Source organism: Mustela erminea, chromosome 11, assembly GCF_009829155.1.
Source record: "Mustela erminea isolate mMusErm1 chromosome 11, mMusErm1.Pri, whole genome shotgun sequence".
Classification (NCBI taxonomy): Eukaryota; Metazoa; Chordata; class Mammalia; order Carnivora; family Mustelidae; genus Mustela; species Mustela erminea.
In genome coordinates, this window is record NC_045624.1 from 14784251 (window position 1) to 14810867 (window position 26617).

The window sequence follows — 26617 nt, forward strand, 5'->3', positions numbered from 1 at the left end:
GAGTCCTGCTGGGGCCTTGGCTGGTGTTTGGGAATTTACATTTCAGAAACATTCCCACTATTCCCAGAACAGAGCGGCTCACCGCGCCCAGATCGTTCTTGCAAACAGTATGACTTATCTGAACATCTCTTTTCCTTCCGGGACTGTGGAATTTTGGCGCATGCTATGTGGAGGGAGCCTGTTGGACCGGCCCCAAGTACGCGCATCCTGGGCTTTGCATCTCTAATGGGCTTCCTTGCTGGACATTTCACATGCATTGTCACAATCATTGCTGGAGGAATGAAGCGACATTGTTCTGTGTGACTCTCCTGGGGAAGGCCTCCGAGGAGCTTGCTCCTGGTTTCCTCCAGACTTATTTTGATTTGCATCATTTTGCTATAATAAATGGGACTAGCTACTGAGTCCTATGAGTTTTCCTAATGAACCTTTGAACCTGGGGTGATCTTGGGACCACTGTAGACTTTGATCCCTGATAGATCCTGATAGACTATGATCCCTGATAGATCCACACTGGCCCCAAGGATCCAGTAATACCTTGTAAAATCCTATTCCATTGAATCCTGGAAGAGTGAGTTAGATCCACGTTCCTCCTAAGATTCTGGGAACCAGAAGACCAGGCCAATTCACTGTTCACTGGGCCTTGAGAGATTTGTCCTGGGCTGGACAGTGAGCGGAGTGAAGCCCGTTTAGGGTTGCACCTAAGGCAGCTCCATGTTTGTCCATTTCCTGCCTCTAAGAAACACCAGCAGGTGTTTCTTAGAGGCAGGAGTTCTGAGAACTACGGAGAACTATAGCTGTGAGTTCTGCCAGGATGAGGTAGTGGAGAATTGGTACAGTTGCAACCCCCTCCCTGCTTTAAAGGTGATCCTTAAAGTAGATGCTCTTACAGAAGTTCTAGAGTTCTTAAGGGTCTTTCCTTCTTGCTGAGAATGTGCGCTGTGGGTATGGGGTGGTGTGCGCTGTCTCTGCTCACCAACGCTGGGGAGCCCCAGCCTTGCACAGCCCCGTCCTAACCTAGACCTGTCTCCAGCATCTCCAGTTGCATGTGCCTCTGTGCCTGCCTTAGAGCGGATTCTCCATCTGCTGGAAAGAAGGAAGGGCGTGTGCTCACCAGGCCGGTGGCCCCACAACTTGATAGCATACACTGCCATGTTTTTCTTTTCCTCTCTTTTTAAAATGTAGTTCTTGATGCATAGCAGGCTATGGGAGCCAGCCCTTGGGGTGGCACGTTCTCTGCCCCCCGTGTGTGGGTGTGGCTGTCCGTGTCACACCCCTCGCAGCTTCGCAGGATCCTGGGACGGCTGTCTGGGGGAAAGGGACGCCTTCCCAAGATGCTGTTTCCGTATGGGGGCCAGAAAGCTTCCAGAACATTCCATCTATCTTCCTTGTCTCCCCTTGGCGGTGCAGATCCAGACGGCGCTGCGGCACAAGTCCGAGATCGAGCACCATCGGAACAAGATCCGGCTCCGTGCCAAGCGCCGCGGTCACTACGAGTTCCCGGTGGTGGATGACCTGTCCTCGGGCGACACGCGCGAGCGGCACCGCGTGTACCGCAGGGCGCAGATGCAGATTGACAAGATCCTGGACCCCACGGCCAGCGTGCCCTCTGTGTTCATAGAGCCCAGGAAGAGGTGCGCCTCCCCAGCAGGGCCCCCCAGCTTTGCCTTCAGAGGCCCCGAGGGCTCTGCTCCCACTGGGGCTGCTCTCGGCCCCTCCAGCTGCCACGGAATCTTGTTCCTGGGTGTGTTCTGCCTCCTGGACTTCAGCTAGTTGAAATCGGCAGTCACTCTTAGTTTCTCCGATGGTTGCCCCCTGGTTTCCGTCCTCCGTGCCCCTCACCCTCACTCCCGGTACCTTCACCTCTGCGGCATGGGCAGGTCCCTTTCTTTTCCCACCGCTGCCCTCAGAGTCTTGGTCTCTCGGTCTTCCAGACCCCTGTCCCTAAGGCACCGCATTTTCTCTCATCACTGCTCTCATTCACGTCTTGCTCTGTTCAACACCTGCCATGGTTTGGGTTACCTGTGGGGCCTGTGTTTCTGCAACAGGCGAGGCCCTGCCTCTCCACGCTGGCTGCTTTCCACCATCGCGCAGTGGGGACAGTTTCTCCCCACTAGAGGGTCCCTCATTGCCCCCCACATTCATCTGTTTCCTGTTTCTGGCCCTCAGGGTGGTGGAGCCTTCACCTCCTGCCCTCTCCCTGCATCCCTCCCCTCCGTCAGATCCCGCTTGCTCTTCCAGACCCGTCTCGGCCGGAGAGCCAGCCGTGCTATCCGTAGCTCACGGTGACCTTGCGCTTTTCTCTTGTTCCATGCGTTTAATATGCTCTGGTGAACCATAGCTTCCTCATGGCAGAGTCTCACACACTGTTTGTACCCTGCGGGGTGTTTACCACAGTGGCCAGCATATCCCAGAGGCTCAGAAAATACTTAGTGTGTAGTTGATAAGTTACGGGCAGGAAGGTTTATTTCCTATGAAGATAACCTTTTTTTTCCCCCTGGAAGCTCCAGGATAAAGCGATCTCCCAAACCACGCCGGAAACACCAGGTCAATGGCTGTCCCGGCGATGCTGAGAAGGACAGACTCATCACCACAGACAGCGACGGCACTTACAAAAGGCCCCCCGGGGTGCACAACTCTGCCTACATCGGTTGCCCGGTATGCAATGCCGCCTCTTGCTTTTGGGATCAGGGTGGGTGGCTCTTAGGGGGAGGAGAGTGAACCGTGGTGGCTGTGGCCCTGTGCGGTGGTGTTGCCAGCTGGGCCCTGAGGCATGGGGGGAGGTAGCCGGTGGGTCACAGAGCCCAGTGGGCTGCCAAGAGAGCCCCCTGGAAGTGTAACTCTCGCGTTGGTCCTTTCTGTATGCAAGCCGGTTTTCTAAAGCTTCGGGGTAGGTACTCCTTGAGGTTAACTGGAAAAGAGAAGGTTTTTTGTTTGTTTTGTTTTTTATCTTCCCCTGGTCAGATAATTGTTTGGGTTTCTTGGTAATAGGAGGGATATTTAGAGTTTTGTCTCTCCCTTCTGTTCCTGGAGGGCTAAGAAGATATTTTATTTGTGTGTGTGTGTGTGTGTGTGTGTGTGTGTGTGATCTGAATGGAAGAGAAAGCTTAATGGAAACTATGAAATACAGAATTAGATATTTTTGTTTTCGAACGGAAAGGCCCACTCCGAATTGCTTGAAGTGTTCAAGGCAGACATTGATGGCATTAAGGCACACATACACAGACCCCATTGAGCCGGGGAGAAAGGGACCGCCTCCCCAAGGGTCTGAGACACCCCCAGACAGAGAGGGAGCTCCAGATGCGGCCGACTCCATCAGCGCCAGACGCACAGTGGACACCTGGAGCTTTGTGCCAGGGGCAAGGCTGTCTTGTTGCACAAGACCCCTTCCTTCTTCCAGAGACACTCACAGAGGCATCCTTGTTTAGCGAGAAATCAGGAATCAACCCTCACATCCTTGGAGAAGGGGTTTGTGACATGCAAGATCACTTTGGATAGAGCTGGTGTGCCCTTAGCCTTTGTCTCCTAATGACACAAATAACTAACCCCGAAAGATGCGAAGCCTGATTACACACATATGCCAAACACCGTAATGACACTGGGGCTCAATATTATTAAATCATGATCATCTGAAAGAATCCGACTTTTCCCTGGAAGCTTCCTGTCTTTCTAGCGTCCTAAAGACTGGGAGCGCCCGCTTATGGGGATGGGTGCCGTCCCGAAGGGCGCAGGCTTCTCCAGACGAGGCTGCTTTGCTCCTGCCTGGAATGAATCCAGCCGGTGGGGAAGGCGCAAGTGAATGCCTCTGACAGGGGAGCTGCTGGCCGTTCTCACAGCAGATGGAGCTCTTGTGCTGCGGTCGTGTCCTGGACAGGTGGTTGTCTGGGCATCTGCGGTGTTTGCCTTCATCTGGGAGGACGGTCCCCTTGGCTCCCCACAGTGGTCACTTGAAGCTTTGGCTTTGGTCTCCCACAGGACTTGTAGGCCTGATGTGTGAAGCCAGTGATTAGAAGAAGGGGGGCTTCCTTCTCCCCCCCACCCCACGCCTGCCGCTTACTTCCCTAGTCAGCCTGGCTCCTTCCCTCAAAGGAAATCTGCACCAGTGCTAGCTCAATCCTGGCCCCTCTTTTTTTTTTTTTAAAGTAGCTCCAAGTTCTGTCATCTGAGGCCCTTGGGTCTCATGTCTTCCCCTTGATCTCTCCATTTGTCTTCTTCAGTGATCTGAAATCATGCTGCCTTCGCTGGCGGTGGGGGGGTGGGGGTTGCTGGGGGAACTGGGATCATCTTTTCTCTTCTTGCTTTTTTCTTAGCAGCAAGTGGAGGGTTTCCTCCTTCAGCTGGTGGAAAGAAACCCTTCCCCAGAGAGCACCACCTCAGTTGACCGGCTTCATTTTTCAGAGATTCCCTGAAACGAAATTTTTCTCAGATGGACTTTTTACTTTCTGCAAAAATTCTGAAGCGCGTGCTCTCACATGCAGTGCCTTTTTGTGGAACTTCCCCCCCTTTTTTTAGGTAGTATTTAATTTTGAATATTTCACAACACATATATGTTTTTTCTTAAATTTTACACTTGGCCCTCAAAATATCTTTTCGTTATGAGCTCTTTTCTCTTAGGGTGGAAGAAATATTCCCGTTATTTCTTGGCCACTAGGGTCACCATTAGAATTCAGGCCTCAGCACACCACGGGCCTCAGGACAGATCTGGCCAGCGACCAGTTTTTGTGAAGTTTTGTTGGAACACCATCACTCTCGTTCATCTGCATGTTCTCCCTGACTACCTCTTTGAGTGGTAGAGTTCTGTAACAGCAACGGAGACTATGTGACTCAGAGCCTATGATATTTTGCCGCGTGGTCCTTTACAGAACAAGTTTGTCTACCCCGATCTAATTTGTCACCTAAACCTGAGAGTGGTAGAAGGCTCTATCAATGATTCTGTGGTGACAGCAGGCACAGGCTGAGATTGTCCTCGGCCATCCCGGGTCACTCTCTTATAATACCGACAAATGATGCCGGATAGCACCAGGATACGTCTTTTCCGATGACTGAAGGTAAAGAAGAAATTCCTACGTCCTTCTGAGAAATGACAGGTGGATGCATATCTGTGCAAGGGAAACAGATTGACTCATAATGAAATTATCAGACGGAGATTCAAGAGAGCGGAATTCAAATTCCAACAGGGACCCTGGGTAAATCTTAACATCCGTCCACCACTGTTAATCCATTTGTTAATTCAGTACCACCTGTCTGTGAAACGCTGTGCTGATGTCGGGATTTAGAAAAACGAACAAGACTCTTCTTGGCCTGGGAGGTGCTGGCAGTGGAGCCTGCCAGAGAGGAGACTGTTGTAGGAAGAAAGAACGAGAAGCTCTGACGTCCTGTGGCCCTCTGGCTCTTTTCTTTCTTGGCGGGATTCACGAGTCCCATCTTCAGAGCATCACAGCCCGTTTCTTGCTATAAGCGTTAAACCGCTGGACTCTCAGTTCAGGCTTGCAGTGTTTTATGTGGCTGCACGCTCGCTTCCTTGCCACGTGGTGTTCTAAAACAAAATTCAGCTGAGTAAATTTGAAGATCTCATTAGCTTTATTCAGCAGTTCATGAATCGGGCAGCGTCCCCACCCAGCAAGTAGAAGGGAGCTCTGGGGGGCAGTACGAAATGCAAGGTTTTTAGAGACTCAAGGGGGCAGAAAAGGAAGCTTTCTAACAAAGAGTGGATTGTTTCAGGCAAGGTCACCTTTCTTTGGGGGAAAAAGGGGGGGGTCTGTTGTGCAGATTACCTCACTAGGGCTGATCAGGAATTTCCAGATCGACTGGTTAAAGGTCACATTCCTGGGAGAGGCTGAAAGTCTTGCTTTGCTCTCTGGGGGCAGTGACTCCATTCGGGGCCGGTCCGTCGTTGCTTTCTTGCTTGCTTTTTTGTTTTTTGAAGAACAGCTGCGCAGTCATTTACTGGAACCACCGCTGGGAGCATCCCTTCTGTCTTTGGAAAGACTCATTCACTTACCAGTGGGATGTGTTTACATGGACACTTATCCTCTTACTCCTCCTGTTAGGTTGATGACACACTCCTGGCCGCAGTCTTCCGCCTCTACTCCCTAGGAAAACCCAAGAGTGGGAAAAAGGCCTGCACACGGACCTTTTATCCACCTCACTGGGAAAGAAACACAGAGTTCTTCCAGGGCTTCGTCATAGATCCCCTTTTGGGGCCCCAAATCCGTACTTAGAATTCATAGCTGACAGATGTCACTTAGTAGAACCTTTCCTGGCATAGCCCTTTTTTTTTTAAATGAGGTTTTTTTTTTTTTTTTTAGATTTTACTTATTTATTTGACAGACAGAGATCATGAGTCGGCAGAGAGAGAGGGGGAAGCAGGCTTCCCACTGAGCAGAGAGCCCGATGTGGGGCGCGATCCCAGGACCCTGGGATCATGACCTGAGCTGTGACCTGGGATCATGAGCTGAAGGCAGAGGCTTTAACCCACTGATCCACCCACCCAGGCGCCCTGGCATAGCCTAGTTTTAAGGAAACAGACTTCTGGGGCCAAGGGGTCCCGCCTCCAGCAGGGAGAACGCCCACTCGCTGCTGGGAGGGGCAGGCACCCGCCCAATCTCAGGACGGCAGTCCCGGCTCAGGCCCGTGGTTCCTGTGGATGAGTCGGGGCCTGGTGATGCCACAGGTTCAGAATCAGCCAGGAGAATCCGGAAATCTGAGCTTTAGTATGAAATTTTCAGATTTTAAGAAATATTGACTCTTTATTTATTTTAGATGGCACAGGCCAAGCAAAACAGGTCTCTGGGCTATGTGTAGTGTGCCAGTTCGTGGTCTGGTTTTCTGTCTGGAGTTAACCAACTGCTGCCCTTCAGTGTTCAGTGCTGGCTTGGATAATAATGGATTACCCATTGGGCGGAACCTAATCATGAGGAAGAATTTTATTATTATTTTTTTTTACGATTTTATTTATTTGACAGAGAGAGAAAGAAAAAACAGGAGGAGCAGGAGAGGGAGAGGGAGAAGCAAGCTCCCCATTGAGCAGGGACCCCGATGTGGGCTCCATCCCAGGACCCCGGGATCATGACCTGAGCTGAAGGCAGAGGCTTAACCAACTGAGCCACCCAGGTGCCCCGTGAGGAAGAATTTTAGACAGTTGTCTGAGAGTAAGGGTATGTCTGTGGAACAGAGATTTTTCTGTATAAGTTATTGATCCAAACATTGATACAGACAGGAATGTCTTCTTCCAACCAGCTGAGCTAGACTGGGCCAGCTGGATGAGCGAAGCATTCTCGGTACAAGGCGCCCACCCTTCCTCATGGAAGACGCAGGATCACCAGTCCCTCGTGCCCAGCCCCTCCTCTTCTCAGGGTGTCACTGACAGTGACTGTGACGGTGCGCTTCCGGCACCGGTGACATCGGGAAGGCCTCTCCTTACGGTAGTGTCCTCTTGGTCTCTTGGGAGTTGACTCCGTGTATATGACAACAGTATTTTGCTCATAAAGCAGTATCAGGAAAGAAGATTTTAAGAAACCTTAGTTGTTACTTTTATCCCTGACTGTTCGACAGTAGGTGTAGAATATAAGTTAAACCTTTCTGGGTTGACTCATGTTATCCAGAGGTAAATCCATTTGAAAGACGTGAAAGACGTGTGGTTTCTGAATCAACACTTTCTATTTACTATTATAAGCAGTTGTTATAATAAGTATTTGAGTTGTTTATACACAGACAGGCACGATATGGTGGTGACTTTGAACTCTTCTGGGTGGTATGTAGGGCAACTTGTTCTTGCCATAGTCAATAGACTGCTTTAGTTTTTGGTATGTGGGAAAAGTTGACTTGGTATTTTAGTATATAAGACTCTGAGACATTTTTTGGCTTCTTAGGGGCATTTAATAAAAATACATACTTGCAGGTATTGACATGCATTTCAGATAGTGGGTGAGTTCTTTTGTTTTTGGTTTGTTTTTTTTTTTAAAGATTTTTATTTTTTGACAGAGACGGCGAGAGAGGGAACACAAGCAGGGGGAGTGCCTGAGCCGAAGGCAGACGCTCAACCACTGAGCCACCCAGGCACCCCCAGATAGTTGGTTGAGTTTTGCTGGCCAAATGATTGTTGACTATTTTCACTTTTTTCTCTCATCCTGATTTAAGCTCCCCATGCCACTGCTAGCTACCCTATAGCTGTCATGTAAAAAATTCTTACGGTAAACTTTTTCCTCAATGTCCATGAAAATTACTAAATTCCATTTTGGCCCTGCGGTCACGTTTTTGCGTCACCACAGGAGCTCACCTTGATCCTCCTTCCCTTTGCTCTTTGCCTTGCTGCAGTCCGATCCCGACCTCCCGGCCGACGTGCAGACACCGTCCTCAGCTGAGCTGGGGAGGTATCCAGGCCTGCCCTTCCCAGCCTCCCAGTATATCCCGCCCCAGCCGTCCATCGAGGAGGCGCGCCAGACCATGCACTCCCTCCTGGACGACGCCTTTGCCCTCGTGGCCCCCAGCAGCCAGCCTGCCAGCGCTGCGGTCCCAGGCCCTGGGGTCCCAGCCGTCCTGCCTGTGAACAGCACCCCTTCCCGGGAGGAGAGGCGAGCCACCCAGTGGGGGTCCTTCTACAGCTCTGCTCAGACGGCCAACAACCCATGTAGCGTAAGTACTGGCCTTCTAGAAGTCTCTGACGGGCCAGATGTTGGAACTTTGTTGCCTGACTCCCTCCATTTCAGAATCACTACAATAACGCTCGTTTCACTTGATAAGAATTAAAGCTTGGCTGAGGGGTCTCAGTTTTCAGTATTTTTTCCTAAGTTAATTCTTAATGTTGGAAGCACCCTTTTATGCAACTCTGGTATTTAATGGGAGTCTCTTCCTGGGTTCCCTTCAATGCCATGAAATGGAGATGGGGTAAGGGTCAAAGCATATTCTCATTGATGTCTTTATAAAAGGTGCAGTTAGAATGTACCAAGTCATTAGGCTTCTTCTTAGAAGGCCACCTGGGACCGGAGTGGTCTTCAAGGCTCCAAGAGTATGGGCAGCTAGGCCACAGGCAGACAAGGCCAACCAGGTTTCCATCTTAGGACTTAATATTTCAGGATTTCATCTTCCATTGATATCCTTTTTTTTTTCCCCCCATAATCCCTCAGTCCTTTCCAGTGTGTCTTCTCAAAGCATGGGGGAAGGGGTAAAACTGAAGGATGTAAAATTAAGTATTGTTTTGCTAATTCCAGATTGGATGATTGAACTAAAACATTCAACTCTGGAGGGAAGTTCATTAGACCCAGTTTCTCAAGGAGTGCTTATACCGGGTCGTCTGATTTTGCTACCCATATTAAGGTGAAATTGGGTGGTCATGAACACACGTTAAAGGAATCGTCGTCTCTGAAATTGTTTTGAATTTTCAAAGTATGTGGTTAGTGATAGATTCTTCCCTTCAATAACTGCTACCATGTGGTGAAAAATATCATTCCATCTCATTGTTTTTAATGTTACAACTATAAATATTAAGTACTTCATCTTTATAACTGGTAGTTTATAACCTTTAAGGAAATGAGTGATACAGAACGAACTCTTTGGTAAAGCGAATGTGGCTTCAGCTGCTGTCCCTTCACTTTAAGCTTCTTTCACTTGTTTATTCATCCAGGGAGCTTTATGGAGCAACTGCTGTGTTTGGGTATTCTGCTGGGTGTTCGGGGTACAGCAGTGCACAAGGCACAACTCCAACTTCTGTATTACAGCAGGGGGATATGTGGAAAAATTGAAGCAGTAGTTTTAAAACTGCATGGTGGCTGCCTTGGCAGGGGTAGAGTACAGTCAGGGAGCACGTGCCTGAGCTGTCAGGTGTTTAGAAGGATTCTGTGGCTAAAACGGCATCAAAGCGAAGTCTGAAGGTTAGTTAATGTAGAGAAACATGGCAGAGACAGAATTAAAAGTATCCAGTACAAGCTTCTTCTGAACAAGATGGGAGAACAATGTTGGATTACCTGCCTTCCAGAAGCAACTAAGATAACAAGGAGGGAAAATATATATAAATATACATACACACATACGTATCTGTGGGTATTCATAACCCTGGGCATTAGGCAGCAAAGGAGAGGGCTTGCTAAGAAATGGGTTGAGCTCTACACTTAATTCCAGTTCGTTATCTTGAGAGAGTTTCTAGCTGCAGTGTAGGGAGGGAGACCCTCGGGCAGAGCGCTGTATTCTCTCTGAGTTGAGAAAGATACAGTTGGAGACTAGGGAGGAAAAGATAGCTAGATTTCACAACAGGGAGTACAAGAAAGCTGAGAATTTTAGAGATCTGCAGGGAACCTTCATCTGAATATTGACCAGTTTAAGGGTATGAGGAAACTACCTAAGACTGGGGAAAGAACCATCTAAAAAGATTAAAGCGAACAGTCCTCAGAGCTCACACAGGTGTGGAAATAAGTCCCTACTGTAGAATGAATTGTGTATCCCCAAATCTAAATGTTGAAGTATAAACCCCCTGTGGCTATATTGGAGCTGGGATCTTTCAGAAGGTGACTAAGGTTAAATGAGGTCATAAGGTTGGAGCCCTGATCTGATAGAACTAGGCACCCTTATAAGAAGAAGAGACACCAGAGCTTGCTCTCTCTGCCATCTGAAGATATAGCAAGAAGGTGGCTGTCTATAAGGCAGAAAGAGAGCTCTCACCATAAACCAAACCCTGCGGGAGATTTGATCTTGGACTTTCAGACCAACTACTGCAAGAAAATACATTTCTGTTACTGAAGCCACCCATTCTGTGGTATTTTGTTAGGACAGCCCAAGCTGATGATTACAGTTCCTTTCCTTCCAGAGCAGAAAGCTGCATAATTCATGGAGCACCAGTTAGGTTACTCAGAAGGGACATTACTTTGCTTCAGTAGTGGGACAAAATGAGCCCCAGATTAAAGCTTCCCTAGTTCTGCCTCACAAAGCAAAAAACAATACGTGAACCCAAACAAAGCTCAAGAATATGTATAAAAATCCAAAAATACATAGCACTCAACAAGTTAAAATTAATAAGGTCTGAAATCTAATCAAAACTAGCCAGATAAGCAAAGAGGCAGGAAAATGACACAGAAGTAGTAGACAAGGATTTTAAAAGAATAGACAAATGGAAAACAGACACCAAGATGTTAGATTTAAATTCAGCCCTATCAATAATCCTATTAAATATGAATGGTCTAAATATTCCTATTACAGGGCAACTATCAGTGGAATAAAACTCACAATCTAATTATCTGTTGCCCACAAGACACAAATATAAAGCCACAAATAGGTTAAAGGTATGGAGAAAGAAAAAAAAAAGTCTGGAGATAGATGAACTGTGTTAACACTAATCACAAGAAACTGGAGTGGCTCTATTAATGTTAGCCAAAATGATTTCATAGTAAAGACTATTACACAGGGATCATTTTATAGTGATATATTAGTCAGTTCATCAGGAAGACATAAAATCCTAAATGTTTATGTGCCTATGACAGAGAATCAAAATATGGTAAGAAAAAACTAATAGAACTTTACACAGAAATAAAGCCATTGTTATAGGCAGAGACTCCAACACTTCTCTTTCAATAATTGATAGAATGAGTATATGGAAAATCATTAAGGTAGAGGAAACTTGAACAAGTCTTGCATTCATACTGATTATGAGCTTGAACTAATTGACATTTGTAAAGGGCTTTACCCAAGAAGAGCAGAAAGAGTACTGTATTTATACGGTGGGCTACTACTCATTGATAAAGAGGAATGAATTATTTATACATATGACAACATGGTTGGGTCTCAGAATAGTTACGCTGAGGGAAAGGAGCCCCCCCCCCCCCAAAAAGTGCGTATTGTATGATTCCATTTATATGTAATTCTAGAAAATGCAAACTACTTTATAGTGACAGAAAGCAGATCAGTGGTTGCCTAGGGATGGAGTGAATTTGGGAAAGGTTATGGGACAGAGGGATTACAGAGGAGCACCAGGAAGCTTGGGTGGTGATGGATATGTTCATTATTTGGTTTATGAACATGGTTTGTGGGTACCAACATTTGCCAAAACTTAAAAATTTGTATACTTGAACATGTACAGTTCATTGAGTGTCAATTATAATGAAATGAGGCTGTTAAAATTTTTGCTCCAAAATGTTTTTAACAATGAAATTGGTTCTGAGGGACTAATACAGGGTGAGAAGTAGGAGTGGTGAGACATGAGGCAGGAGAGAAAAAGCAGGAAGCTCTTGGGACAGAGCCTAGACCTCATCCTGAGGGTAATGGTCAGACACTGAAGAGTTTTGAGCACTCTAAAGACATAATTCAGTGTGCCTTTTTGACAGATTGCTGTCATTTTAGATTGGAGAATGGTTTGTCAGAATGCAAGGCCAGAAGCAGGGAGACATTTAGAAAGTTTTCATAGTAATCTTGGTGAGTGATGTTGGTGGCCCCAACTAGCATGATGCAGTGAATGGATTCCAGAGGAAGAATCTTCATGTCCTCCGTGTGTTTAATTGCTAATGGCCCTGAGCCAGCCTATAGAGAGAGGTGAGTGGTACAGGAAGGGGAATCCAGAGTACTGAAGGAGGAATTGTCTTTAGAAACGAGGGGGTATATTTCCTGCATTTTAATAGCAGGAGTGGGGAGGAGTTGGGTGCAGATATAATCATGTTTGTAGTGGGTGACGAGAAGTTGAGGGACCTCCCATCTCATTGTGGCTTCTGTTTTTCACAGTGGAGAAAGCAGAGCCACTTATTGAGAATGATTCAAGTGTGGCAGGGCAAGAGATTCAAGCGAGATTCAAGAGATTCAGAGATTCAAGGGAGAGCATAGATTATGCATACCTTTTGTAGAGAATGGAAGAAGACCATTTAGGGACATAAGAGTAATTACTTAGTGGCATTGAAGCTCCTGTTGAGACTGGCTGTCACGAAATTATAGTGGCACGAATTAAAGTTCTGGATTTTTGTTGATCAGCATTTGGATACGCAGGTGGAGACAAGGAGAAAATGGGCAGTTGGATTGATCCGAGAGTAGAGGTTTCTCAGGCAAACGTGATGAAAGGACAAGGGGCAAGAGATGTGCAGACTAGAGGGTGCAGAGCACCTGGGTGGCACAGTCGTTAAGTGCCTGCCTTTGGCTCAGGTCATGGTCCCGGGATTGAGCCCCACATCAGGCTCCCTGCTCAGAGGGAAGCCTGCTTCTCCCTCTCCCACTCCCCTTACTTGTGTTCCCTCTCTTGCTGTGTCTCTCTAAAATAAATAAGATCTTAAAAAAAAAAAGTTGAGAGGCTGCCATTGAAGTAGCGGTAGATCATACACTGTAGGGCAAAGACGGGGAGTTGGGGTCCATTCAACATGCTGCAGCTTTGTAGGTTCTCCCTCTAGCGTCCTCGGCATCATGTAGGTTGGATCCACCTTCATCTCTCACCACCCCTGCGGGACTTCCTGATTGTTTTCTGGCTCCGGTCTTGGATGTAGGATATGAGGGTGGTGGCTGACCTGTAAAATGCCATTTATTGCTGTTGAGCAGGCTGGGGAGTGGAGAGGCTGACACATCTGTGGCCATCTTAATTTCCCTTTTCCTGGTAAGGGCTTATACGGACCCTACCTGCTAGGAAGCCTGAATAATTCGGGGCACTCAGCTAGTTTTTCTGAATCATTTCCCTCCATGAGTAGGCAATGTCCATTTGATCTTCAGATTCAGCTTTTTCATTCACTTTAGGGAAGCTTTCTTTAATATCTAAATCAATTTTCTTACTCTCTTCTATTTATTGGAGTCGAAGATACCAATTATCTTCGTGTTGGCTCATCTTTGTTTTCTGTACCTATCCTTTCATTCTCTAATGGCTTTAGCTACTTTGTCCTGGTTTCTCTGCCTTCTTTATGATTATCATGGGCCTTTTGTCTGTGGCATTGATTTGATTTGGAGCCATATCTATTCTTTTCCCCACTAGTTGATTTCTTAAAATCATGAAGGCATTGTTTCAGTCCTCAAATTTCCATCAATAATTAGGTCCCAAATTATTTCAGTTCTCTGGTCTCCCATTTCCATTCATTCTATTCATTTATCATCTCATCTTTGAATTTAAAAAAAGTATTTGCTATTCTTACTATTTACCATTATGCAGCCACAGTCCTTTTTTATTCCTTGGCTGCTAGTTCTCTCAGTTTATGGCATGAATCTGTTTCTTTCTTTGCTTGTTTGGTTTCTGCTGGTGAATTTTAGCAATAATTTTTGATTGATTTGTGTTACTATTTTTATTATTTTTTCATTGTTCTTAGGTTTTGGAGATGAACAATTCCACAATGATACCTTAATCTACCATCTTTTTTTTTTTTTTTAAAGATTTTATTTTTTTATTTATTTGACAGAGAGAGGGAGATCACAAGCAGGCAGAGAGGCAGGCAGAGAGAGAGGAGGAAGCAGGCTCCCCGCCGAGCAGAGAGCCCAACTCGGGACTTGATCCCAGGACCCCGAGACCATGACCCGAGCCAAAGGCAGAGGCTTAACCCACTGAGCCACCCAGGCGCCCCCTTAATCTACCATTTTAACCAAGAACTCAAATCCATAGCAAGATTTTTATAAACACTCTTAAGAGAGTGGTTTTCTTGTCATGGACCTTGGATATTACCCTTATTTGTTTTGATAATGATAGCTGTTTAATCTAGTGAAAAGCAAAATCATTGGCTATATATATGCATATCTAATGTAATTTGATGATGTTTATAAATTGGTCATAAATTGCTGTTTGTTGCCAGGAGGAACCTTATCACCCTTTATTCCCTCCTTTGACTACAGTAAAAACATAATAATGTAGATCTCAGGATGTCCTCAGTTACCACGTGAACCTTATTTACCATCTCATGACATTTTTTAAATCTTTTTTTTTTTTTTTTTTGCCAGTGTAAGGGTGTTAGTTATGCATTGGTGAGAAGGCTACTTAATAGGTGATGGGTGGTGTTTCTGCTTTCCTGAGTAACGTTAACCTCCCTGGAACTGTCTTCTAAGTACCAAGTATGGATGTCTGAAGCAGGACATTTTATAAGTAGACCCATCCCAGTCTCCACCAACGATTTAACATGTCTTTCTTGCTCTATTGGCCTGTTTTATACTGAATAGAAGGAAGGGATGCATTAAAATGGGATTTTTATTTGACATCGCTGGTTGAAACCTTAAAATTCTATTATGTTGCCCAAAGTTTTATATAGCTGTGACCCACTTAAACACCTGTCATTATGTCTCTGATTTTTTTTAATCCTTTTCACTGGGGCCTGCACTACTGAAAAAATCACTTCCTTTTTCTGATTACAATAGAGTTGAAATCCCTCGTACCAGAATAACAAAACAGGTGGGGTAGACAGCTCGTTTTCACTCTTCTGTTAGTTTATCACTTACTGGACCTCCTGAAATCCTGATATGTAATATTGATCTTTTTTGTTTTGTTTTATTTTGCACATGAGTATGTTTAAAAAATCAAGACTGCTGAAAAACACAGGGACCACTGTGAATAATCTTTATCTGGTCTCAGATTTCCCTTTAATTATTTGAGAAGGAATCGAAACTCCTCTTCCTTCTATTCTTCCCTTCTTCCATAATCCCCTTTGCCTGTTTGACCTCAACTGGGGAAATGTACAAGGTTCTCTTCTCCCTCCCTCCGCCAAGGAGATGGAAGCAGGGAGGGTCAGAAGATGAAGTAATTTAAGCACAGTTTCATACATAATAATCCTTTCAAACTGTATGAGGTATAGGGTTCATTCTATCCTCCTTGGCATCACGAAATAGGCCCAGGGAAGTTGAGTAGCTTGGCTAGTCTGTTTAACTCCAAATCCTCTACTTTTCTTCCCAAAGAAGAGATTTATTCAAGGGGCGTATATCTGGTTTGGAAACCATGGGCCTTGCATGCAGTGGTTAAAACCTGGTCTCTTGAGTCAGAAAGACTTACTAGGAGGAAATTACTTAACTTCCTTGTGAGTTGATTTCTTCTATAAAACGAAGCTAGTGAGCTCTTTGTTTCTGTTACTGGGGCCGGAGTCAGCGCTCATCATGCTTACCACAAAATACTAATTCATTAAATGGCAACTTAAAATATATCTAATATGAGAGCAGGTCCAGAAGCAAGTCTGACTTAGTAACTTCACTTGAAGCTATGGATCCTGGACAACCAGTTGGTTCAAGCTGACTGCAGTTGGATGGACTCTGGCCAGAGTCCAGTCTCTGCTTGTTAAATCTGATACCCAAATATCGACTCACAGCTGTTGAAAGGAGTGTTGAAGTAGGAGTCCCATGAATGTTAGAGTCAGGATGTGTTGATATCATGAGGAACACAACATAGATACATGTTTCTTTAAACTGGATGCCATATTAGTATTGTTTTCGCCAAAGAACACATGGTTAGCTGAGATTAACTCAAGTAAAAAGAGCTGATTGAAGGATATAGGCATTGGGGTGAAACATACGGGCAGGAGTACGGCTGGGACTCCTTGGAGCCAGAAAACTTTAAGAAACTGAAGGTGTTAACCTCATCTTTAAGCATATGTCTAATTTCTGGTTCTTGTTTTATTCTTTTCCTTTTCACAATGTTCTACAGCACAGTACAACACTCACGTACTTTAGTTTTGTGGGTGTGTTTGGATTGCTGCTGGAAACCCGCTGGCTGTGGTGACCATCATGGCCCATGTGGGTAGAGTCATTTGTACTCAGTGTGACCACAAAGGCCTATCTTTTTAGCAGAAGATACAGATTTGTAGAGAATACGCCTGTAGGGAAAAACAGAGGCCAGAAGGCTGTTACTCATACTTTCAAAAAAGAAAGAAAGGTCTAGAAATGAGTCGTGTGGGTTTTTTTAAAGCATGATAGTTTCAGTTCCCCAGGCTGAAACGTCTGGCATTATTGATGGCAGAATGCTTAAATGACATGCCAGCTGTTTTATGAGAAAATAATTCTCTTGAGAGTCAGTCCTGCAAACCCAAATTTGTATGTTTGCTATTGTCACTTTCTAATAAATGTGGAATGTTAATCTTCATCTTCTTGTGGTTTTCTTCCAGAGATATGAAGACTATGGAATGACTCCCCCATCAGGCCCATTGCCGAGGTAAAGTTTTTAGGAGAAAATGCATTAGGACTCCCTCACATAAACTTTTAAAGATTTTGTAAACTCACTTTTTTGAGCTAATATTTAGAGCAGATGAAAACTTCAGAGTTGTGTGTTCTCTTGGGCTAATCTGAAGAGGAGAAAAAAGGTGGAATTTACGGTCTGCTTCCAATAATGACAGACTAGATAATTTGCTGAGGGCAACTAGAAAAGCTAGACAAGATGTGAAAATAAAACAAAACCAAACCCAGATAGCTAACAGGACAGTGAAGTGGTATGGGGCCAAGAAATCCAGAGAGATGAGCCCTGCCTTTTGGGCGAAAATTCTCCCAGGGGCCCCTGCTGATTCCAAAGAAGGTGACTGAGAAAGTGAGCAGGACTTTGGACAGACTCATGCAGCTTGGAGTCTTGAAAATTCGACATGGTGAAAGTTGTGGGATACATCTCAAGGCATGCTCAGGGGGCAGTTTGATACCTTAAGTGAATCAAAATATATTTGAAAAGAAAAATGGCTGGAAACCAGTGATCTAAGCATCTATCTCAATGTTTAAAAAAAAAAAAAATCTAATTAAACCTAAAGTAAGTAGAGGGAAGGAAATAATAAAAATAAGAATAGAAATTAAAGAAAGGGGTGCCAGGTAGCTCAGTTGGTTGAGCATCTTCCTCCAGCTCAGGTCATGATCCCAGGGTCCTGGGATCGAGTCTCATGTTGTGCTTCCTGCTCAGCAGGGGAGTCTGCTTTTCCCTCTCCCTCTGCTTGTGTGCTCTCTCTCTCTCTCTCTTGCTCACTTTCTCTCAAATAAATAAATAAAATCGAAAAAAATGAATAAATAAAAAGAAATTAATGAAATAGAAAAACAAATACCATAATAGGGGAAATTGACAAAACTAAAAGTTGGTTCTTTGAGAGAAGCTAATAAAATTGCTAGATCCCTGGAGAGCTTGATCAAGTAAGCTGCATATCATTATCACTGATGGGAATGAAAAAGGACATATTTTTTTTTTTTTTAGATTTTTTATTTTTTATTTGACAGACAGAGATCACAAGTAGGCAGAGAGGCAGGCAGAGAGAGAGAGGGAAGCAGGCTTCCCACCGAGCAGAGAACCCAATGCGGGGCTCGATCCCAGGACCCTGAGATCATGACTTGAGCTGAAGGCAGATGCTTAACCCACTGAGCCACCCAGGTGCCCCGAAAAAGGACATATTAATCCAGATCTTTCAGAAACAAAAAAGATTTTGACGGATTTTTAAAAAGACTTCATAGATGTTAGGAAGATTTTATGAACTCATTTTTGTTAAATTTAAAATGGAAAGTAGGTCAGTTAAGCATCCACCTTCAGCTCAGGTCATGATCAGGTCCTGGGATCTAGTTCTGCATCGGGCTCCTTTCTCAGCAGGAAGTCTGCTTCTCTCTCTACCCCTTCCGCCTGCTTGTGCTTACTCTTTGTCTCATGTTCTCTCTCCCATTCTCTGTCTCAAATAAATAAAATCTTTAAAAAATTCTTAAATGGAAAAATTCTGGGGCATCTGGCTGGCTCGGTCCGTGAGCATCTGACCCTTGATCTCAGGGTTGTGGTAGGAGGCCCATGCTGGGGTTAGAACTTATCAAGAAATAAATTAAATTGAAAAAATTTTTTTTTTCAAAATAAGATGAATGGGAAAATTTCTAGAAAGAAAGCCTGAATTGTCATATAACTATTAAAGAAATTGAAATCATTCCTAAAATTCTTCCCACAAAGAAAACTTTGGGCTTCAATGATGAATTCTACCAGAAACACGAAAGGAAGTAAACATGCCAGTGTCCTACGAATTATCTATAGAATATAAGAACAGAGAATGCTCCCCACCTCATCCTTAAGGATTGCATAACCTTTATCTTTTATTTTTTTTATTTGACAGAGAGGGAGAGAGCACGAGAGAAAGCACAAGTAGGGGAGGTAGCAGGCAGAGGCAGAGGGAGAAGCAAGCTCCCTGCTGAGCAGGGAGCCCAATGAGGGACTTGATCCTAGAATCCTGGAATCATGACCTGAGCCGTAGGCAGACACTTAACAACTGAGCCACCCAGGTGCCCCAAGACTGCATAACCTTGATATCAAGGACAGGGACAGGGAAATTGCAGGAAAGAAGACATTAAAGGTTCATGAGTTTTATTCAGGAGCATAGATGCAGAAACTTGAAACCAAATATTAGCAAACATATCCAGCATTGTATATGAGAGGATATCATATGACAGCCAAACTGGATTTATTCCAACAATGCAAGGGCAATTTAACATTTCAGAAAATCAGCCAATCTAATTCACTACCTTGAGGAGAAAAAAAGAGGGAAATCTCATTTCACTAAATAGAGCATTTGATAAAATTCATCATCCATTCGTGGGGAAAATCTTAGCAAGCAGAGAGTAGTAGCAGCCTTGTCTAATCTGATAAGAGTTATCTCAGCAAATATGACTTAAGATTGAAATGTTGAAAGTTCTCCTTTTGAGAATAGAAGCAAGACAAAGATAGCTGCTTCCATTACCTCTGTTGCCCTGGGGGGTCTACATTGCCCTGGGGGTCTAGATGGTATAAAGAAACAAAAAGAACGAAAGAAAAAGATTAATGAATTCAAGAAAAGAAATAATACTCTTATTCTTCTTAAATGATTTTTTTTTTTTAAGTAAAATCCTCAAAGGTCAAGTTGAGAGGTAAAGTGGAGGGCTGGGGGGTAGAGAAAGAAAAAATGAAACAAGATGGGACTGGGGAGGGAGACAAACCGTAAGAGACTCTTAATCTCACAAAACAAACTGAGGGTTGCCCCGGGGAGGTGGGGAGGGAGAGGGGGTTGGATTATGGACATTGGGGAAGGTATGTGCTATGGTGAATTCTGTGAAGTGTGTAAACCTGGCTATTCACAGACCTGTACCCCTGAGGCTAATAATACATTATCTGTTAATAAAAAAAAAAAAAAAAGAAAATCCTCAAATGTCAACACATAAATTGTTAGAATTAAGAGAATTTAACAAGATAGATAAATTACAAGATATCTAGATATAAGATCTGCCTACAAAAATCTGTTTTATTTCTGTTTATGAGCAACAGACAAAATAAAAACTTTTAAAGATACTACCCAAAATAGCATTAAGAAATATAAAATATCTCAGAATTAATCTCAAAAAAGGTAGCTAAGCCCTCTAAAGAAAGTGTTCATGGATTGGGCAACTCACTGTATTTAAAATATCAGTCTCCCATAAGTGATATACAGATTCATTTTGATCCCATTCAAAATCCTCGTAGTTTGTTGTCTTTAAAGAAATATGTGGAGACTGACAAGCTGATTTTAAAATGTATGTGGAAATGGAAAGGGCCTATAATACTCAAGACACTTTGAGAAAAAGAATAATATGTGAGGACTGTTCTAACGGTTGTAACTTACTATAAGGTAATGAAGACATTGTGCTATCACCGTAAAACTAGACGAATAGACCAGAGGAACAGAATAGAGTCTATAGGCAGACCCACAGGAGTGGACAAGTGATTTATTACAAAGAAGGAATTGCAGAAAACCAGTTAATCTCAGAAGTCATAATCAACTATTCTTTCAATGACCACATATCACACAGAAGTAGGAATGTTACCTGCTTCCTCATTTTTTTTCTGTTCTTTCTTGGCCCACATTTTCAGAGGGGCTTGTTTTATTCTCCCCCAAAGCCCTCCCCAGCCCAGGCACTGCTTCATGGTCCAAAAACAACAAAGGTAAAGAGAGTGCATGAAGATTAGGTGATCTGGGGCAGAAGTTAATGATGGGGGGTGATCTGATCTGGTTGCCCAGTTCAGTATACACCTGTTTTTTAGTGTAAATTATTAATCACTTGGACTCTCAAAGACATTCTGGTTTGGATGGCCAATTTTATGGTTACTCAAGTTAAAGGATTCTGGGGGATTGGGATCCAACTAAACTGTGTACACACAATTTAGGATAAAAGGATGCACATGTAGCCAGGAGGAGGATAACTGGGCAAAGTAGAAATCACTAAAGGGCAAGAGCTAGTTCTTGGGTAGATGGTCAAGAGATTATGATTCGATGAGGTGAACTGCAGGAAACAGATGCGGAAGGAGAAGCATGCCTTCATGTTAACGCTCTCAGATCCGTAGGGTCAGAAATGTCAGGCATCTCTCTCTGAGGTCAACCTAAAACAGTAGCAGTGATCTACAAATAGCAATATAAATAGCTCGGGCTTCAGTTGACAGGAGGTACTCCAGAAATAAGACTATAGAGTAGGGGCAAACCAGTCTGTGTTCTCGTCAGACTAGTTTGATCCTTTAATTACTGGTTGACTGTCATTTGCAAAGAGCTGTAATTAGACTATCATATTTTTTTATTCTCGAGTTTCTTTAGAAGAATGGTTCTCAAGGTGGAATTCTCAGAGCCCTAGAGGGCCCTCAACACCCTTTGGGTGGGTGGGGTCTATGAAGTCAAAATTGTGTTTCGTAATAATATTACAGAATTATTTGACCTTTTCTTTCTTTCTTTCTTTCTTTCTTTCTTTCTTTCTTTCTTTCTTTCTTTCTTTCTTTCTTTCTTTCTTAAATTGTGTTGATGCCTATACTGAGGGGCAGAAGCAGTGGTGGATGAAACTGCTGGAGCCTTAACCCAAGTCAAGGCAGAGGCACCAAATGGCCGGAATGTCCTCATATTCCTTACCTCCATGCAGTCCGACTTTTAAAAATGCCAGTTTGTTAGTTACGTTAGCGTGTCCTTGATGAAGTAGTACAAATTATTAATTTTATTAAAAGTAAACCCTTGAGTCTTTAATCAAAAAAGAGGACAAAAGAGGAAATACATATAAAGCGCTTTGTGCAGTATGGAATTTTGAAGGATAAGCACCTGTTCAGGTGTTTATGTCGAGAACTGATGTGTACTGCTGCTCGGTTTTCCGTTTGCGTTGTCATTTGGCAGACATCGTTATTCAGACTTGCCCTGCTTGGCAGACACTGTCTTGAGAATGAAGGAAGTGAGCCTGTCACTTCAAGAAAAATAACTGAAAGGATTTGTTGTGAATGATAAAATTGAGCTTTCAAGCGAAAATTTGATTTTTGTCTGCCACTGGGCACTTGACAACTTCCTAGTACTTAAAAGACTGTTTTGCTGAGCTCAGTGGTGATATTAATGAATTAATTTTTTTAAATACTACCAAATGAAATGTATCAATATCTAGGAAGTCTGCATAACTCAACGAACCCATATTTTCCAAATGACTTATGTCATAAAATCATGCATGGGTCTGTTCAAAGTGCAAAATAAATCAGTGGGATTTCTAACTGACAACAACTGATTGAATACAAAGTATATGAAAACCCAGATGTTTTCTAGTAAGGAGATTTGAAAAAAAAGTCAGATTCTTCTCACTACTGTTTGGGGAGGGAGGGGTTAGATTTCGTGAGAAAATACTAATGGGTGAGATGCTTAATATTGTGATTTTTAAATTAATTTTAGGCATAGGTATTTAAAAACGTTTTCATTTTAATTCTGAATGCAAAAAATATCTGTAGATATATTCCACATAAACAGACGTTCTCAAGAGTCCTCAGTAATTTATGAGTATAAAGGTGTCCTGAGAACAAAAAGTATGAGAACCCCCACCTGAAGCACTGGTCTTCAGCCTTTAGTATCAGGACCATCAGTGGAACTCTGGGTCCTACCTCTAGAGATTCTGTTTTCATTGGACTAGGGTGCAGCATGGACATTGGGGTTTTTTAAAAGATACTACTGTGCAGCTGGGTTGGGAACCACCACTCAGTCCCATGCTGGAGAGGCTCCGGCCCTGGAACTTCGCCTGCACGTTCATGGGGTCTGTGAACTAAGGCCTTTCTTCCTCAGTCATCTGGCAGAGATTTCTCCAGCATCAGCTATATCCTAGGCACTATTCTTAGCGCTGGAGATATGTCCTTGAGCAAACAGAAAACGTCTCTGCCCTTAAGGAGCTCGTGTTCCAGGCAAGGAGACAGATAATAACACTGCTAGGCAGAGAGGTCTGCCTTTTCTGTAGAGCCGGGGTGACGTGTGGTCCTGATGCCTGGGCTTGCTTTGCCTTCAGACCAGGTTTTGGGCCCGGTTTGCTGCAGTCTTCGGAGCTCGTGCCGCCGGAGCCCCAGCAGCCACAGACGTCGGCTGAAGCCCCGTTCGCCGCCCGAGGGATCTACTCGGAGGACGTGCCATCGGTGGCCCGGCCACGGCCCGTCGGGGGCACTACAGGTACATGGGGCTGTTTAGCTTGCATTCGGCCACAGTCTGGCAGAGGACATGTCAGACTTCCCGGTGTTTCAGTGTCCCCGTGTTCGGTGACCTCCTCCACAGGTCTGAGCCTCCTTCCCCTGGATCCTGGTGGAGGTGTAGGCAGGGGGGTGGGAGGAGAGGGCGGCTGAGAGATCCTGGGACTGACGCCCTCTGGGTTGTTCCTGGGTCTGTGTCTCAGAAGCTGTCCCTTCACCTGGAATTCACAGCACAACTCTTCCAGGGAAGACATTCCTAAATTCTCACGGTACACTGAAAGATCTCTGGCTGGGTTCTTGGTATGGCGTTAAAACAGTGTTTGTTTTAAAGAAGGCATTTTTCCAGCTTGTGATAAGCAGCTCTGGACGTTGCTGGCCAGTGAGGGACCTGAGGGAGGTTTTGTTTCATTTGTTCCTCGTGATGAGGGTTGCTGCTCATAGCTGACAGGCAGGGCCCAGCAGGGCCGAGCTGAGGTTCCTACATGGCACTGGGCTGGTCTGCCCCAGCGGTTTACCTGAGAATTAAAAATTGTTTTGTAATTAATTATCAATTAATTAAATTTAATTAATCAGCATTAATTATTATATAATTGTTAATTAAATCTAATTAATTAATTAATTAATTAATTGAAATTGCTATTTCGTGTCGTGGAACCCCATCTTAAGAACTGTTGATACTATGAATGGCTGTTCATGGTTCCCAAAGCATCTGTGGAGTTTCTAAGATTCTAAGCCCTTTCTTTTTTTTTTTAAATACAGCTCAGCATATTCTGAAAAATCCTCAAATTTCATGCTACCTATCTATGTTTATTCCAAGGGCTCAAAGTCTCTCTATTGTTTTCCTTTTTATTTTATTTTCATTTCTTCACCTTCCTGTTGGAAGCTTTAGTGAGGAGCCATGACATATTAAATAGCTTATCTTTTTTTTTTTTTTTTTTTTTTTAACTATTATCTTTCTGGATGATCCCTACCTTTATAATGTCATCAAGGAACCAGTTTAAGCCAATTTGAAACTTGTAATAATTGGTGAATAATTACCCATTATGGCTTCTTTGGAAGTTCTTGTATGTTGCATTATCAGTCAACCAAACAAATAATATATCTGGTTGTCCAACAGGATTTCATATATTCTACACATGCTATGCTTACAGTCAGTTTTGTTTCTCCTGCTAATCATTGTTTATTGGAACATTGTTGTGTATTATATATCCCAAACAAAATTCAGACATGTCCATCTTTACTCTAGAAGAATAGAGAAATGATACATATAGAACCTTTGAAAAGGATGTTATTCCTAATAATTTCTAATAAGAGATTAAGTTATATAAAAACTTGTGATAGAAAATATTAAGATGTACTTTCTGACTGTGTAAAATGGTCAAATATGTCTATGTCTAAAAATTAGTAAAAGCAAAATAAAGATAGTATCTGGGGAAGAATTTAGCAGATACATAGGTCCATGAGGTGTTTTTATTAGAGGATGACTTGTATAAATTGATAAGTGGGCAGATTTCAGAGCATGAATGGGCAAAGGACAGGAAGAATGAATTCACAGAAGGAATATTTGTGTGGGGTGTGTGTCACATGAAAGTAAACATATGAAAAATGCCCAGTTTTGAAAATTACTAAAGAAATGCACATTAAAACCATGGTGAGACACAATTTCAGTGTTCTATTTTTCCATAGTAACGTAGCGTGACAACATTAGTACCCAATTTCTTGCTCTGTACAATGGACGTAATGTGTTAGTACTTACTTCCTGTCATTGTTTTGAGGATTACAGAAGAGAAAAGATATGAAGGGCTCAAAATAGTGCCTAGCATGTTGTAAACTCTCCGTGAATATCAGCTGCAATTATTATGTTTTCAGTGGTGGTATAAACCACTGAACATTCGGAAAGCAGCTGGGCAACACAACTTACTGAACTTTGGATTTGGTAATTCCACTTTTGAGAATTTAGGATTCTCCTTCCCAAAGAAATCCAAACACTGGGAAAAAACTACATGTGCAAAGATATTTATTAGTGCATTATTTATAATAGTGAACAGTGGTGAGCCCCCTAAATGTCTAGTGATAAGGGAATCAGTGAGTAAATTGTGGATCTATTTATTTATTATTAATTAATTCCTTAATTTCATTTTAGTTTTTTTTTTTTCAATCCCAGTATACTTAACATATAGGGTTATATGAGTTTCAGGCATACAGTATAGTGATGCCGCATTTCTGTACATTACTTGGTGCTCATCATGGTAACCACGTTTATCTCTTTCGCCTATTTCACCCATCCCCCACCTCCCTTCTCTGCTAACCATCTGTTTGTTCTCCATAGTTAAGAATTTGTTATTTTGTTTGTCTCTTTTTTCTTTGTTTATGTGTTTTGTTTCTTAAATTCCACATGAGTTTAATTGTATGATATTTATCTTCCTCTGATGGACTTATTTCCCTTAGCATTACACCCTCTAGCTCCATCCATGTCATCGCAAATTGCAAGATTTCATTCTTTCTTACAGCTAAGTAATATTCCAGTGTATACACACACCACCTCTTCTTTTTTTTTTTAATTAAAAAAATTAATTTAATTAAAAAAATTCTGTTCCAAGATCCATTGTTTATGCACCACACGAGTGCTCCATGCAATACGTGCCCTCCTTAATACCACCTTTTCTTGACCCATTCATCTATGGTTGGATACTCGGGTTGCTTTCATAACTTGGCTATTGCAAATACTCCTGCTATAAACATAGAGATGCATATATCTTTTTGCATTACTGTTTTCATTTCTTTGGGTAGATACCACTAGTGGAATTACTGGATTGTAGAGTAGTTCTATTTTTAATTTTTTGAGGAAACTCCCTACTATTTTCCAGAGTGGCTGCACCAGTTTGCATTCCAAGCAAGAGTGTGCAAGGGCTCCTTTTTTCTCTGTCTCCTTGTCAACACCCATTGCTTCGTGTTTTTTGTTTTTTGTTCTTACTTTAGCCATTCTGACAGGTGTGAGGTGATATCTCATTGCAGTTTTGATTTGCGTTTTCCTGATGATGAGTGATGCTGGGCATCTTTTCCTGGGTCTGGATATCTTCTTTGCAGAAGTGTCTGTTCATTTCTTTTGCCCATTTTTAATTGGATTATTTGTGGGGTTTTTTGTTTTTTGTGTTTTTTGTTTTGTTTTGTTTTTGTTTTGGTACTGAGTTGTATCAGTTCTTTCAAGATTGTTTTGGCTCTTTAGGGTCTTTTATGGTTCCATACAAATTTTGGAGTCATTTGTTCTAGTTCTTTGAAAAGTACTGTTGGTATTTTGATAGGCATATT

General features: G+C 43.2%; 1 protein-coding gene across 1 annotated transcript in view; it reads left to right on the forward strand.

Moving 5' to 3' along the window:
• Nucleotides 1-26617, forward strand: part of KIAA1549 (KIAA1549 ortholog) — a 133501-nt gene that overhangs the window by 94507 nt on the left and 12377 nt on the right. Inside the window, exons 14-18 of the mRNA XM_032305851.1 lie at nucleotides 1408-1631; nucleotides 2502-2655; nucleotides 8314-8631; nucleotides 17010-17056; nucleotides 23134-23291. Of these exons, the coding sequence (XP_032161742.1) occupies nucleotides 1408-1631; nucleotides 2502-2655; nucleotides 8314-8631; nucleotides 17010-17056; nucleotides 23134-23291 (901 nt within the window). The remainder of the gene's footprint in view (nucleotides 1-1407; nucleotides 1632-2501; nucleotides 2656-8313; nucleotides 8632-17009; nucleotides 17057-23133; nucleotides 23292-26617) is intronic.